We start from the raw sequence: 16,691 nt of genomic DNA, 5'->3' as shown, positions 1-16,691 counted from the left end.
TGCGGTTTTTATTTGTGTCAACTTATGATACAAATTTTCAGGATGCCACAACTGACATCTGAGGAAAAAGTACCTTAAGGTAGCATAAAAGAGATCTATCGATTGTCCAGGGATTTTATTTCCGTTGTTTTCAGGACTTAAGCATTTAGGTTCGAATTTTGACTTCATTTTTAATGTAGATGGTGATTCTAATCTTTTTTTATCTCACCAGCAATTAAAACAGCCTGATCCTATCAGTAGGGACAAATGATGCACTGTCAACGTTTTGCTCCCTTCTGATAATGCACATGAAACTGGTTTGTGTGTTTGAAGATTACATTTTACTCTCACATGGTTTTCATTATCTGAGAGCCCCGAGGAGAGGCCTGGACTAAATCAGTGAAGGAATGGAGAAACCACACAATGCAATGAAAATGGTGCTGAGGCATACTTGGGATAGTTGTGGGACAGGGGCTGCTGACGACAGAAGCAGGGCGCTGCCTGAGTGCTAGCAGCAGTAAGAAGTGGAGCATTCTTAAAAGACAAAACAAAACTTGATGCTGAATTGAAATTGTGGCTTGGGTTTGCAGCAATTCCCCAGTTCTACAAGGATAATTACTGGAAAGCTGTGAAGTTTGAAGCAGATGAATCGTGCTTGGTATGCGCTGGGAGGCAGTCCTCTGAAATGAGACCTGATGTGACTAAACCTGTGTAAGCTTGATCTGGTTTTATCAAGAAGACATCTAAAAGGTGAGATCTTGGCCTTTATGAAGTTAGTAGCAGAGCTTCTGTTACTTGTGCTGGAATTAGTGTTTCCTTAAATACGCTGAAATTGCAGTACGTGCCTCGGAAGGGTTGTGTCTGTGCAGATGTGTGAGTAGTGCTTGGTAGTGCTGCACAGCAGTTTAAGTAACTGCATGGTATGTTGTATTCATGTAGAAATACTCCCAATAAAAACAGCTGGATGAATATACCTAGACTGCTTTTGCTATTAGACCAGTAGATGCAGAATAAATCCTCATGCCCATCTGACTTTTGAAATTTTATGGAGGAACTTGAAATTCCATAGCATTCTTATCAAAAGGCTTAAAAGCCATAAAGCATTCCTATTTATACCAGGCTCTGTAAGTGTTTATTCTTCTCTTTTCTTTTTTTTTTTTCCTTTGTAATACAAAACCTAAATTATATTGGTAAAGATTATAGGTACTTCCCTGTGAAGAAGTTGATACTTTGTAGTGAGGGAGCAGTAATTCAAAGGTCAAGTAAGGTCTTTTCCAGTTTTTTCCTTAGAGATGTTATATAGAGGGGGTCGTCTTATGCTGATATCTTGATTTATTTATCTCAAGCCAGACCAAGCAACTTGCTGCTTTTTCTACAGGCCTGCCAGGCTTTCTTGTGCTGTTCTGTGCCCACATCCCAATCCCATGAGCGTTGGAGAACAGTTAGTGGCTCAGCGAGGCAGTCTAGTCCTTGCTGAAGGTGGGCTCTGTTTGGCCTAGAGAGTTGGTAGAACTGTGATCAGTCTTTGGGTGTTCTGGTGGCCTCTCGCTATAATTGCCTGATGATCTAATGTAATGGGAATGCATATTATTTGCACCCCTCCGGGTGACATTGTTCTTGTTTTTAGTTAAAAGAAGGAGGTTTTTCTTGTTTGCCCGGTGACTTGGTCCTTCTGGTATGAAGATGAGTAATGCTGGCGCTGCTCCATGCACCTGCTCAGTGCCACCCTCCAGGATCACCTGAGCCACAGTCAGCAGATCTAGGCAAGCAGGGACGGGATGGTTGAATGAAAGCTAGGGAAGTGTTTATGGTTGGAGTCTGAAAGCCACTTTTGGTTAGGAGCAGGTGCTAAAACGCTATCGCAGCTCTGGGATTTGTTGTGTGCCACCTTGCAGGTTTGGGTGTTGGCGCCAGACGTTGGGAACCTTTATTCTCAGGGACTGTCTTGGTGTGTCTTCTCTCCCTTCCTCCTCCTCGGGTAGGACTGAAGTGATACAAAAAGCATTCAGTGATAACCTGCGCTGTTCATTAAATAATTTTGGACCTCGCCCTTGCGAGTCTGGTGCTCCTAGCCACTTCAAAGTGAGTGTGTGTGCAGAATAGCCATGTTTCCAGTGGTCTTACAGACAGTCCTGTTAAGTGAATTTTGCAGGATCAGGCAATCAGCCTGCTGGGTTTTGCGTAGGCCATGTAGCAAAGACAGATTTCTGTTAACCAGTGGGTGACCTGGCATGTGAACTGGTCTCTGTGATTGCCTGGAGACTTCACAGCCAATCCTTTCTATGCTATCTATATTTTGGGTTCCCTTCCTCTATTACAGTGTGCAGGTATGTCTGAAGGTAACTCTGCACCTAAAAAAGCCACCGAAGACTTCACCTCACTGATAGCACCCCATCACCTGTTGCCACCAGGATAAGCAGTATCACATGCACACCTTTTAAGAAACACATAGAATTGCTTAGCTGCTTGAGCTTGAAGTCTGTCACTGTCACTGGATTGTTTTCTGTATGAGTGACACAAAGTTTAGTAGTAAAACTGAAAGCGCTTAACTGTACTCCAGCTCTTTTGAGGTGGTGAACCTGTTCCCATCCCACCTGATGCGTAAGCTAATTAAGTTCTTGGCTAAGCAGTAATTCTGGGCAAGTATATACAGGCTGTCCTCACAGGGACTCTTGCATTCCTCTTAGTTTCACAAGCTAAAGAAAGATACTTCTCCTTGGTTGTGAGGTTATTATTGCTCCATGCAGGTTAATTGAGCTATAGCATTACTGCCACTCATCACAGAGTGGTGAGTAGCTCACTTGTCTAAGCTTGTTTATTTTTATAACGCTGAAAAATATTTGCATGCTGTACAGAAATGTGCCGCTTTGGTTCCTTACAGCCTGGCAGTATTATCATTTAAAATTCTTCATTAATCTTTCTTCCTCACAAGGGACTGGCAAGGTTCCTGTGCATAATTACATGATGTTTAAGACAGAAACCTCAGCTACTAAGTTTTTACACAGTGCCCTGCAAACATAGGTCTTTTCTTTCTTAAATAGTACTTATGCTATCTCCCTTTTCGTGCTGGTTCTTGATCTCAGCATGGTTACATGCAACACTATTTGAAATTCTAGTGTTAGTTCTACCAGTTCTAGACTCTGATGTTTCACTCGAGCATATAGATATAAAGTTACCATGAATAATTTCAGACTAGAAGTTAGAATAAGGTAACAAGATGACAGAGCTATGATGCTCAGGAACAAACTGAGAAACCAGTTCAGCCTGGGAAATCTGCCTCACAGTGGTTCCTTGGAACAGAATTGATCTAAAACTGAATTTTCCACTTGAAAAGCAAGGTGTTTCTGGGCTTTGTGGTTATGAAGAGTGCACCTTCCAATCCATAAGCCAGTACAGTTTTGCAGAGTTGTTAGTAGTCTGAATTCATTATATCCATTGTAATAGATTTAGGCTAACCACCCAAATACGTCTGTTTAGAATGTCTACAGAACCTATTCTGATTTCCTTCCAGCTCTATCATAACAACTTTTCCAGTGCATCTCACTAATTTCCATCTTTGGCACACTGAAAACTGAAATTGCTGGAAGAGCCTGACACAAACAGAGTTTGGTATCCAAATAAATAACACATGGGCTTCAGGACTGATTGAATAGTTCACTTTTGTGTTTCATTACATAGAAAATTTAACTCCAGCTTGCTCAGAAAGGAGATCCCAGGAATGCTGCCACCCAAGTTAGTTGCAGAAGGTTTTCTTTGTTAATTAAAAATGATGGGATAAAACGAAAAAATAGTCTTAATGCTAACAGTTGGTCTTTAAAGAAAGTGGATTTGTTGGCCAGAATATCTTCATATTGTATCTTAGTCCACCTTTTGTTTTGGATTTCCAGGCTGATTCCTAGTTTACATCCACACTAAAATTGGTAGTATTCAGTTCCAGCAAATACTTTCAGTGTGAATTGTGCCCTGCCTTCATCAGATCAGCAGAATAAGCTTGTATTGCTGTGAAGTGGAACTCTGTGTGAAACGGTGGCATACAGAACTGCTTCCTTGAATGTTTGAAGGAGTTAAACATGCACAGATTGAATTTGTCTGTTGAGAAAATCTTTAAGGCAGAAGGCAGAATCTCAAGCTGGGTTGTATCTTTGTATTAAAAAAATAAACACCACCACCCCTTAGATTTTTCCAGTTGAGACAAAAGAAATCTTTGGGTGGAAAAGGCAGCATCATATTGCATAATAAAAGCCTTTTTGTGCTCTAATAAAAAGGGTTGCTTAGGGCAACTTTGTTAAAAAAAAATAAAAAAAAAAAAAAGAAGAGTTAGTGATGATACTGGTAGGAGGGGGACAAGGAATCCTTAACTTCTGTTGTGCAGCACTGGGAAAAGAGGCTAGAAATTGCTCTGGTTATCTGCTATCTTAATGCCTGGTTTAAAGGTTCTTTACTGCATATTTGCTGGCAGCTGTTTTCAATATATCCCTCTCAAGCTAAGTCACCAGTTAAGAATTTGACATTAGATGTTTTTTTCAACCACCATCTTGAAGTACCATACCGCACAACACAGCCTTGTTCTCTAGTTAGATATTGTTCATGTGCCTTGAAATTGCTGTTGACACCTCAAGTATTTAACTTGCAGATCTGAGATAATTTTTGTTGGGTGTGGATGTGTGCCATAATAAGACAGAGACAGAAGTATCCACGTCTGCATTCCTTCGCTACATCTGTTCACTTTGTTTTTTGCAATGTTCTGGGAAATTAAGTTAAATAAGACATTTCAATGAATATTTTTAATTTCACTAGTTCTGTGTTAATTGCCTGTCCTTAGAGTATAAGCACACCGAGTGCACAAGTATGTTCCACTTCTTTTGCGTCATTTGCCTTATTCTTTAGGGCACCTTCTGTATTAGATTTAACTGCTTCTTGAATAACATGCCTAAACACACATTTTTCTATGTTCTCCTGATTCTCCCCTCAATGGTTAAAGTTTCTTAAGTGCTTTGTATTCTGAAAGAGAAAAGTAACATAATTAAAGAATGTTTTGGGAATTAGAGCTGTGCACTGCAATATATTTCTGGCATATACTTTGTCAGCGTCCTTTTCTTCCCCTCACTTTCCCAGTCTGTAAAACAAAGCCAATATTTGTATACTGGTCATTCTCACAGTCATTTCTGAGGCATAATTTATAGAAGTTTATAAAGCATTTAACCATATCACCTTTCATCAAAGGATTTCTGCTAATACGGTTTGAAATACACAGCACCACTGGAAAAGGAGCCGTAAGCAAAGGGTATCATCATCTGTGCTGCAGCTTTCATTCTTAGCAAAAAATAAAACAATGGAGTTAAAGAATTAGCGGGTTTTAATCACTGTTTCAGTTGGAGGCACAGATGGGACAGAGCATTACTTGGCAACGTTTAATATTGGAGCAGAAATTGTCATGATTAAAGCAGCAGCTGGAGTAGATTGCTAGGGACAGGGGCGTTCATTCATCCTAAAGGGATCAAAATTGTTGGGCTCTGGGAGAAAACAAGAAGCTACAAAAGAAAAGTCTGAAATATGGCCCAAGGTTTGTTATTTCTAGGGTCTCATCTGCTGATTAAAATGATGTTTTCAATCCTTTCCTCAGAATTATTTTGGAAGCGAGGAGAGTATCAAGTGATCTGGCCTACTGAAGAGGAGACGGAAGCGATCTCCGAGTGGAGAGTTTGAACTGGCAGGAGGAAGGCTGTGCTCGTCCCCCCATGTGGCAGAACTGCTCCTCCTTACCAAGGAAGTAAAAGTGAAGGAAATAGGTATGTGCCACTTCAGACAGGATTTCAGAAGAATCATGTGCCAGGCTGGTTAATAGGGCCTGAATCCCTAGTTTGGTGAGGCAGCCTGGACTGAGGTGGATTTTAACTTTTCTCTTCCTTAACATTTGCAAAAGGGTTCTGATGCTTGTGGCAGGCTGGCCTCGGGGAGGAAACTGGGTGGTTGTGGAGACACCGAACAAAGCAGACCCTTCAGGTCTCCTGACTCCTGCAGTCCATCCCTGGTTCTGCCACAGAACAAACTGTTGGGAGCAAGTTACCTTTTACTAAGGGACAATGTTAAACAGAAAAAAGGTGTCAAGACAAAATGCTAGATGCCAATGTGTGTTCTGCTGTCAGGGCAGAGCCACAGCTTAGCCAGCAAGTAAAGCATACTCTCTATTCTGAACTGTGCTAGCTCAAAAGTAGCTCTGCTTTTAGTTAGATGTCTCAAAGGTGTCATTAATTTTGGGTATTTCAACTCATGGCCAATGGGCTTGAGTTTCCATGACAAATTCCTGACTCCACTGGGAGACTGAACGAAGTGTAATCACTGTTGGTCACTGACTTAATCTGTACTTAGGATGTGCTTGACATTGGCTCTTTGTGTTTCTCTCATTGGCACACAGTGTTTTTCCTGCCACTCAGGCCTTTTTCTGTTCCTTAGATCAGACAACTCTTTTTCCTCCTCTTGCATTTGCATGCATTCAGCTGATGATATTTAGATGTGTGAGGATTTGGTTGCCTTTGTGTAGCAGGAAGTTACAGAGTCCTTGCTTGCACCACTATGTAGTGTTGTCTGCAGCAGGGAGACTAGGTGCTGATCTCACTCTGGGTATTTCATAACTCTAAAAACCTGCTGGCTAACGAGGTATTCATTAATTGCTTTAAATGATCTAAGTTAAGAGATTTCTTTACTTCCTTTGAACCATATACTGTCTCAATGGGCCTCTCTTTCTTTCTTTTTTCTTTTTTTTCTTCCTTAAAGCTGACAAATTGCTGATTTCACCCTTTAATCCTTGTCTGCCTGCAAATATGGGAAGTGTATTTCACTGTTGGTAGCCCTAAGTGTAAAGCAAACAGGCATTTTTACCATCATCCTGTGAATTATCGGTCTCTTTTCTGCCTGAAAGCAGCCTTGCTGTCTGAGGCATTCAGCATGCATACCTACAGCCTGCAGTCGATTGATATTCCTATAAACTTGCAAGTCACCTTTCATCACCTTTTGAAGGCTATGCCCCCTGGCATGCAAGTCCTTCTTAGGTCAAGGGCCTTAATGACCCCCATTGTTATGGGAACCTTTGGTAATCTAACCTGCTTTTTTTCTGTATTTCAAGCCATTGCTCTTAAATGTCTCTAGCTTGATCCACTCAGGCCTAATAACCGTGTCTCCTTTCCTTAGGTCAAGGGCAGCTTTTACATTCCACCCAAAAGGCACCACAGTTTGAGATGAGGAATTCAGAAGAGCAAGCAGCTACGACAGTTTTACAGCGCCTGCTGCAGGAGCAGCTCAGATACGGAAACCCAAATGACAACCGTAACCTTCTTGCCTTACACCAGCAAGCCACAGGAAATGCCCCCCCCTTCAACAGCACCGGGAGTCCAGCATCTCAGAACGAAGGGCTGAGCTCCCAGGACCACCAGCTTGTGACTCATGCTGCCCGTCAGGAGCCCCAGGGCCAGGAGATACAGGTGGACAACAGCATCATGGAGAAGCAGCTCTCCCCGCGACTTCAGAACAGCGAGGATCTCCCGACCTACGAGGAAGCCAAAGTCCAGTCGCAGTATTTCAGGGGCCAGCCACACGCTAGTGTCGGGGCAGCGTTCTACGTAACAGGGGTCACCAACCAAAAGATGAGGACTGAAGGGCGGCCCACGGTTCAGCGGGTGAGCCCAGGCAAGGTCCACCAGGATGAGGGACTTAAGGACCTCAAGCAAGGGCATGTCCGCTCCTTGAGCGAGAGGCTGATGCAGCTGTCCTTGGCCACCAGTGGTGTCAAGGCCCATGCGCCTGTCACGAGCGCGCCACTCTCCCCCCTCTCTCCGCTTTCTCCTCAGCAGTCCAGCGACCCTTATAAAAATTCTGGCTCCAATGAGTTCTACAAGAACTCGGTGCAGCCCCCTTCCCAGCCCAACATGAAAGGAATGGAGCAGCGGGGTCCTCCTCCAGAGTATCCTTACAAAAATGTGTCCACCCCGTCTATGAACTGCAAACCTCAGGACTCGGGACATTTCTATAGTGATCATCGCATGAGCCAGCAGGGAAGATCTGATGGGCCTATGATGAGGTATCAACATCCCCCCGAGTATGGGTCAGTCAGGTAAGCAAGATCTTAAGACAAACGCCATGACAGCCACATAAGGAAAGATGGTATAAAAACTCGGTCCATCACCCTCACTCCTGAGGCGGGTTTTCTTTCAGGAAAGATCCCATCTTTATTGTGTGAGATGACATACTGTATTCAGCTACAGGCTGTGTCTGGAAGGGCTGTAACCTGTTTTAGTAGCTTAACTAGAGAGGCCTGACACTTTTTAAAGAAAAACACAAATAAATAAATAAATAAACCAACCAACCAAAACAAAAGAAGCCAGCCTGATTTTATGGCATGAGGAAGTTTAATACTGAGGCTCCAGAGCCTTACAAAAGGTTTGCTGCAAAAGCCAAAGTGATGGTGTGATTCATTGTAGAAACTTGCAGTTACTTATTGCAAGGCTTAAGCTGTTCTTTAATTACATCTGCTCAGACAAAAGAGTTTTTTAAGATTTAAACTGCATCTAAATGCTATGAAGGAAAGGAGAAAGTGAATGAAAGCAATAATGGTGCAGGTAACAAAAATGACCTGGGCTTCCTTTTGAGTTTTTCAGACTTTATTTTCAGTGGACCAGAGTATAGGAGTGGAAAAAGGAGCGTGCTTTGTGCCTCATCCCAAACTTGCTTGTTTAGCTTTTGCTAATTTTCCTTGCATCATTTGAAATCTCAGCCTGTTCTGGTTTCCTCTAGATAAGGAGCTAGATTTGGCTTGAGCCGAACACTGTTGTCCGTGTGGGTGAAGATGAAGTTTTATTCAGTTGGGCTAAAAATACGGCTTTGCTTGACTTGTTTTCTTACCATCTCATCTCAGTCCAAGACCAGGTGGGATTTGGTATTTTGGCCTCATTTTGAAGCTAAAAGGGTAATACAAAAGAGCAACAGGAGGGCATTGCTACAATGAGTAAATGGTGAGGACTCTGTGCGTTTGTGTTTGCACATAATGTGTTGTGTTTTGAGGGGAGCATGAAGAAGAAACCAGTCTGTATTTGGGAACAGAGCCTGAGCTTTGGGGAATTTGAATCTGCTCAGAACCTTCCTAGTCCTATGGGGAGCTATTTTCAGAGTTTGTCCACCATTGTTTGTGATCTGAAATGACTTCAGCAGCATACAAGCCTGATGAAAAGGCCCTTTGATCTGGCTAAATAAATAATAAAGAGGCCAGGAAAAGGGGAAGTAAAGGGTTTAGGGGGGGTAATGACTGTAGAAGCTCGTTGCAAATGTGTTTGAAAATTCAAAGGCCTCAAATCTCGGTGCACACAGGAAAGGGAAACAGATCCTTGACGGCTATGCTGCATCAGAAATACTCATAATATTATATATAGCGAATCTGAGACGTAGCCTGCTTGCTGTTTAAGGGAGAGGTATTTGAAAACACGCCAACAGTCAGCTCCTCTAGACAGGGTGATTTTTGTCTGTATTGGATGGATCCTGGCTGCTTTGAAAGAACATGGTGGGGGGAAGGGGGAGGAGGAGAAAGGTTCAGCTGGCAAGGTTTCCAGTAGGGGAAGCAACTGAAATTTGTCTTCAAAGCATTGGGAATCTAATGAGGTTACTTTTTAACCTAAATAGCTGCACAGAGGAGAGGTTTCCTTTGCAAGCAAATGCTGAAGCAGTAGAACAATTGCAAGACTAATCCATAAATTACAGAGCAGCGTAGCAAAGGAAGGGAGCGAGTCCTCTATTCCCCTCCCTCTCCTACACACTTTAAGAGAAACTGTCATTTAGACAAGAAACCTTCTGTGTTCCTAAAGGTGCAGCTGGGTAGTGGTGTGAGGATTTTAAAGGCATACAGCTTTCGGGAGTGCATTTGCCTCACACCAGGCAGTGCTGACGAGCGTCTTTGCAGCCTCGCTGGGATGATAAAGTATTTTCAGAGACTCCAGTTTTCCTGCACTGCAGCTCAGTGTTTATCGGGATTAATTTGGATTGGTAAATATGTGCATTTTTTGAACAGTGCGTCAAGGAAACAAAGCCCCTTCTTTCTGCTGGTGAAGCCACACCCTTTTCTGCGGGTTTTCCCCCTCATTGTTCGGGGGAATTTGAGGGTGACCTAACGATGCGGTTAAATAAAACTCGTTGAGCAAGATAAACATTGGGGAATTCACAGCATTCTCATGCTTCACCCTCCCCAGTCTGGGAAAGGAATGGGCTGTGTGGTAAGTTTAAACCAGTCTGCAAGCAGTTTGCCTCACCTGCTCTTGGGCGGTGTAAGTTTGGGAACACGTATGTGTTCGTAATGATGTTGGTTTAATGTAAATACTGGGCATGCCGGAGGCATCTGTGCTGTTATGTGGAAGTTTTAGAGAAAGTTCAGAAGAGGGCTGGCTGCATGTGAAGCTCCAAAATCCTGTTCTCTCCCCAGTATCTGAACTGCACTTTAGCACTGGTGATGAAAACAAACCTTCAGCTCTAAGAGGAGAAGACGGGCGCCTTGGGCTCAGTGTCCTATGGGGTTCCAGCGTGTCTTGTGGCAGAACAGCAAGAGATGGCGGGCAAGGGGCTCCTGCTGATGCGGTTTTGGGTGCAGAGGAAGCTTGCTGTCTCTCTGATTCAAGCGCCATCCTCTGTTCAGAGCCCAAATGACTGAACTCCTGCTGTGGTGATTAATCCCATTGACTTCAGAGAAACTTTGAGAAGGAGGTCTGCAGAATTTGGCCCATAATTAGTAAATCACTTCTGTGCACTGTGTTCCCCTGAGCAGCATCAAAGTGGGGGACAATCAGGTATGATTAGGAAGCTGAACAAAAATGCATTGGTTTGGTTTCAGCTGTCTAATCAAGTGGAGTCTGCTCCCTCCTGCAGTCAGCGTTTCCTGGTGTGTGCAGGAGGGCTGTGGAAGAGAGGGGAACTGTAGCTTCTTGAACATGAAACAAGGAGAAGCTGGGGAGGCAGAAAAAATTTTAACGAGCCAGAGACCTTTCCTGATCTCTTGTCATTCTTCTGCCCTCCCCACTTTGTTGCTCTAGCCGCCGATCTTCTGCGTGACTTCATGTTTGCAATCCTGGCAGCCTCAGGACTCCTGATGGCTGCATTTGCTTGCAGAGCTGCCCTTACTGCATATCTCTGTCTTCATGACTTAAAAGCTAATGTGACCTCTGTAGCTGCATAACTATAAATCCAGGTTTGTACTTGGCCCACGTGGTGTGTTTCTCCGATACGCACCAGGGACTGTAAGAGAAGCAGAGATTCTCGTGTGATAGTCTTCAAAATGAAGTGGCCCTTGAAGTTATGCTTTCAAACTTTAAACACTTGCGGGAATTATTGCTCTGAGCTTTTTTCCTATTTGGGGTTTTCAGGTCTTTATGACACTAAGGCAAATGGAAGGAGAATGTGTAATTTTTTTTTCCATTTATTTTGAGAGTCTTTCTGCATTTTTGCATGACGTGGTTAGTTTATATACGATTTTGATTACTACTGGCAGGGTTACCTGAGGACTGATTCTCTCATGGAGGGAAGTTTCTACTACCATTCTATCAGCAATTCTGTTAGGTGACTCCAATAGTGATTTGTACCTTAAAATTTTGCAGTCTGTCTTTAGAATCTTGAAAAGTCCAGTTGTGTGCATTTACCTTTCTGAATCTCAGTCCAAAATTGCTTTAGCAGAGAAATAAATTCCACAATTCTCATGTTAATCTGAACCCACTATATATATATATTTATGTAAGACAAAATTGAAAGTAGTGGGGATGCTAAAAAGTTCTTTGAATGTGTATGTAAAAGTTTGCATACAAGATCTTAAAGGGTTTAGCTGTCACTGTGAGGTTACTAGGATTTTAAAATATTTTTTTTAAGGATAGGATGTATTACCCCATCTACATTATCTCATTTTGCTAGGAATGTAAACGCATTTGTGACATTTTGGATGTTGGTAACGCAACAGAACTAGAGGCTCCCAGCTCTCGTGTTTTAGCCTGAACCCACAAGACTGGTATAATTTCAAGATTACAAGAGGCATCACATGTGAGTGCCAAGATGCTGGAAATCTTGGAAATGTATCTTGTTTAGAAATACTCAGCCATGATTTCCTAGAGTTGTTCTTTACAATAAGTTTTTTTAAAAAGTCATTACCAGACATGTCGGTACAAAGACTGTCCCTTCAGAACTGAGATGCTGTTGTTTTTCCTTGGCCATCTTTATGTTCCTGTCATTAGTGCTCAGGTCCTGCAGAAATGGCAAGATGCTGCCCATGTGTTTCTGATGGCAGAATAACGAGATGCCTTTAGTTAAATAGCTCAAATTGTTCACATTGGCATCCAAATAGTCCTCATTAGGCTTGCAATATTAACACATTGAGATCAACTGAGTCAGTGTCTTTGAGTAACTGCTTCAAGTTGTTTTCAGGCTGGAGAGGATTTTGTAGGTTCACAATTGGAAAGGTGGGTTTTTGCATCCATGAGGGCAGACTGGCAATGTATCTCTTTTGATCTAACCTCTGTAGGTCATCATAGATTAAATGTCACAGCAAGGTTATTCCCTAATTGATTATAATGTCAAAACAGAGGTGCGTGATGTTAGGTGAAGAATAAGCTCAAGGAGATGAGTGATTTCTGAAGATGCGAAGTTTTAGCTCTGCATGTAACTGGTTGAGCTGAGAAAGTTGCTGGAAACCACCTGAGACAAACCAGATGACCTTGAGCATGGCGTGTGACTGGTTTGCCTCATTCTTCATTATGAGAACTGGCAAATAAAGGTAATGAAATAAATGCAACAATAAGTAGAGCTGACCTCCCAGGAGGGGAGGAACCAAATTGCTGCTACTATACTGAACATTCCTGAGGAAATTAATTGCACATCTCTCTTCTGCATGACCCTTGAGATCTGCATGCTGCATATGATCATTCTTGGGGAAAGACAGCTCTTGAAATGATGTTGCTGGCAGGGACCACAGTCACCTGAGTGTGAGAAAGAGAGAAACAGTAACTAAAGCAGTCATTATTTGTTTTTTCCTAATTGACAAAGGCTGGATTTGTTTCACCATTAAGGAGTTTGAACATGAGCTTGCAGGTTTCTGTGCACCTTCTCTGCTGGAAAGCAGGGAAAATAAGACATAAGATGCATGATATTGAAATAGCGAACTCTGCGCTGGGCTGAGAATGTACGGACTCCTACATGTGCTGCCAGCCAGATGTGAGTAATGCAGACGTTTCCTCTTTGGACGGTTATGAAGAGTTGATGCATTCTTTCTGCAGAGAACAGGAAGGATGATGCTGAGTGTTTGCACATTGGCTGAGAAGCCTGTTGTGTAACACTTTAGTTCCCAGTTCAGCTTCGTGCTTGCCGTTGTCAATTGACGTGCCACCAATGCTCCTGGTGCGGTGGGAGAGCTGTGCTGTGGGCTGTCTTGTATACCCAGTACCCCTACTGCACTCAGCAGAGCAAGCTTGTAGGCTCCTTCCTGTGAACGCAGCCAACCCTGGGGGTATTCTGTAGCAGCTATGGCCAGGTGGAACAACAATATATGCTTTTCCAGCTGCAGAGTTTAACTGCATCCCAAAGGATGAGAAATTTTATCAGAAGAACAGGAGTGCTTCAGAATGCGTTGAACTGCCAGACTGGCTCTGCACCAGGCTAAGGTCTGTGCTTAAGAAGAGACTGGCTCCAGCATGGACAGGGAGTGACTTCAACTGTTAGAATAAAGAACGTGCAGAGAAGTTAAAGGTTGAATGTCTTTGGCAGAGGAAGCAAAACCTGCCTCCCGAGGTCATCCAAGCACGATAAATCCATGCAGTGTTCTAAGAGAGATTTCTTACTTGACTAATGCAGCAGAAGTTGAGCTGGGGATCTCCAGCTTCTGGGAAATGTGAGCTGGTGCAGCTTATAGTTAGTTCTATGACAGACTCAAGTATGTTATAGATTGCTAGATTTGTCTTTGGTATCCTATAGAGGTTATTGTTAGGAGCAGCAGACATACCTACTGCATAGGACTGAGGGTGATTCTGAATCAAAAGGCTGCTTCTGATTCTTTGATTGGTTTTCAGATTGTTTAACTGTCCCATTTGACCAGGCTGCAGCTGCTTGGTTGATATTTCAGAAAGTTCAAATCAGTGGTGCTGGCGTAATAGGATAGAGCTTAGCCAGTCCCTTTAACTTTGTATCTTGAATTGCAGAAGAAAATTCATTGTTTTCTCTGTGAGAGTTGGCGCATTTCTGGACAGCCCATTCCTAACAGTCCTCAGTTTAGCCATTTTATCCACAAAGTGTGGAAAAGAGTTATAAATATAATTTAGGTCAGTAGTTGTTGATGGAGTTTGTTTTAGTATTTCTGTATAGACTCAAGAGGAAAGACCTTTGTGCACTTAGAATATATTCTATGATAATGATTTGATTTTGAAACTTTAAAAAAAACAATTTATAAAAATGAGGAAAACCTCACATATGAGTCTTTTGTGTGGGAAGACCTGTGGATAGTAGCTACACAGGTCATCTCATGCCTTGTCCCTGGGTTTGTGCACCATCTTCTGCATGACTTTGATGGAGTTTCTGTGCTCTCTTTTCCAGGCAGAACCCAGATATGCAGCTGCAGTTACAACAGAGACCACCTCACCACCACAGCCCAACTTCTTCCTTGACATCCCTGGGATCTTTGACTTTGCTTCAGTCTCCGCCACCTTCCAGGCTGTCCCCTTCCCAGCATCAGCAACCTCTGACTCCAAGCCAGGGAGATCCTGGCATTCTGCCACGGACCCAGCAGCCATTCTTGTCAAACCAAGTCCATCAGGGAGATTTGTACCGACTATGTCAGCCCTTCCTAGGCCCGCAGCAGCAGCAAGGAGATTCCTATTCAGTAATGTCCCGGGCTCAGCAGATACCTTCCCCATATCAGCAGATGCAAGTAGATCCTTTTGCCATAGTTTCCAGGGCCCAGCAGATGGTGGAAATCCTGTCCGAAGAGAACCGGTCTCTACGACAGGAGCTGGATGGGTGTTATGAGAAAGTAGCCCGGCTGCAGAAGGTGGGTGTTTCTGGATATCAGGCACTCTCCTGTGTCTAGTATCATCCATGATTGAATCATCTGATCTGCAACTGTTACATTCCTTGCTTAAGGGATTGATTATCTACTTTAGAGTCTTTTATATGCAGATTGATTAGTCTGTATCCTGTCCCTTCAGGCATCAGCTTAACTTTGTCAGAAGGCAGAATCACAACCTTCAGTTTTATTCTGACAGTTTATTGACCATGCTCAGAGGAGCATCCTCATCAGCTGCCTTGAACAGGCCTACTGCTTAGCTTGCTTGGTTAAATTAAAGCTAGTGTTCTTATATCCACGATAGCAGGGGCTTCATTGTCCCATCAGTCTAAAAGACTTTAGAGGCTGCAGGAAGGGCCTGTTGGAAATTACATGAGACCATAGTCACTCAAAGAGGCAACAGGGGACATTGCTACAAAACTGGTTGGTAGGACAGTGTGCGAGGCAAGTACTGCTGCTACAGCTTCATAAAAGAGACTTGGACTGCAGGACTGACACTAACACTTCTTTTGTCACTCTCTCAGTACTATGCATCTTCCACAAAAACTTAGTATCTTGTTTTGGATCGAGCTATTTGCTACCTTTGGCTTTATGAAACAAGTAGAGTAAGTGATGCTAAAATGTTTGTAAAAAAAACTCCCAGTGAGACCCATGATTAACGTGCATGTGTAGAGGTATTTTCATTGCAGCCTCATAGAAATAACTTGTTGATGACCAGTGGTTTAAAGCTGTGCAGCAGGCCAGTTTTGCTTTTGCCTTGCAGTTGTGAAAAGGGTGATGCGACTTGCAATTTAGGACTTTGTGGGCCTTGCTGTGCTTGTTGCACTGAGCAGTCTCCAGGGCCATAAAAATCTGTGGCTGCTCAAAACACTTCGAGTTCAGGTGACCAGTGTGGCTTTCCACACTCTGTTCCCTATGGTACCTCTTTCCAGGGACATATGTTCATTTTGTTGTATTTTTCTGGGAAGGTTCCTGGCCAGGAAATGCTTTAGAGAAATGTTTGACAGCTTCCTGGTAATGAAAGATGGATAAAAATGTGCTTCCCTCCACCCCGCTGTTGGATCACTTGCTGTAGGCAGTGCTGATGGAGTTTGCAGTTCTGTGGATCCGTACTTCCATAGCAATGCAAGCCATGCCTGTTAAGGAGAGTTAAAAGTGAATCTCCTTCTGCTCTGGATGATCAGAGAAGCTTTACACTGAAGGCTAGGAGGATGGATAAAACATATTTTACTGCAAATGTTTCCCTCCCCCCACTTTAGTAAACTGAATATTTAAAAGCACAACTAAGTTGTAGAAATGTACACAGAGAAGATGTGGAGGTTTTATTGTGAATGTTGGACCATAACAATTACAGAGCTGCAGAGTTCATCAGAAATGCAGCATTACTGCTGGCATTTTTTTAGCATAGTTTTGTCTGCCTTTCTTGTTGTATTTTACTTATTCAACTTGATACCACATTAGCTATTTATATAAGCACTTCTCACTCAAACTAGTAAGAGTGCCAAACTGCCCCAGTCTTAGAAAAAATTAGATTACATTTGCACTTCTTCGATTTGGTATATTTATGCTTTCATCATATCAGGGAAACAGAGCTAGAGTCTGGAAGGAGAGTCCAGATCTTTTTTTCAGCCATTGGTATTTTTTATAC

General features: G+C 42.9%; 1 protein-coding gene across 5 annotated transcripts in view; it reads left to right on the top strand.

The window, feature by feature from the left end:
- Positions 1–16,691, top strand: part of AMOT (angiomotin) — a 60,771-nt gene that overhangs the window by 21,128 nt on the left and 22,952 nt on the right. For 3 of the 5 annotated variants that reach the window (XM_056359925.1, XM_056359924.1, XM_056359927.1), the window contains exons 2-4: positions 5,603–5,768; positions 7,168–8,086; positions 14,575–15,028. In XM_056359925.1, coding sequence (XP_056215900.1) covers positions 7,215–8,086; positions 14,575–15,028 — 1,326 coding nt within the window. In that variant the 5' untranslated portion in view covers positions 5,603–5,768; positions 7,168–7,214. Of the gene's footprint in view, positions 1–569; positions 730–5,602; positions 5,769–7,167; positions 8,087–14,574; positions 15,029–16,691 lie in introns of all 5 variants that reach the window. The other 2 variants (XM_056359926.1, XM_056359923.1) reach the window with 1 other exon arrangement.

This window comes from Falco biarmicus, chromosome 14 (assembly GCF_023638135.1).
Source record: "Falco biarmicus isolate bFalBia1 chromosome 14, bFalBia1.pri, whole genome shotgun sequence".
NCBI classification, from domain to species: Eukaryota; Metazoa; Chordata; class Aves; order Falconiformes; family Falconidae; genus Falco; species Falco biarmicus.
Note: the sequence above shows the minus strand (reverse complement) of the source record. Positions and strands in the feature narration are given on the sequence as shown.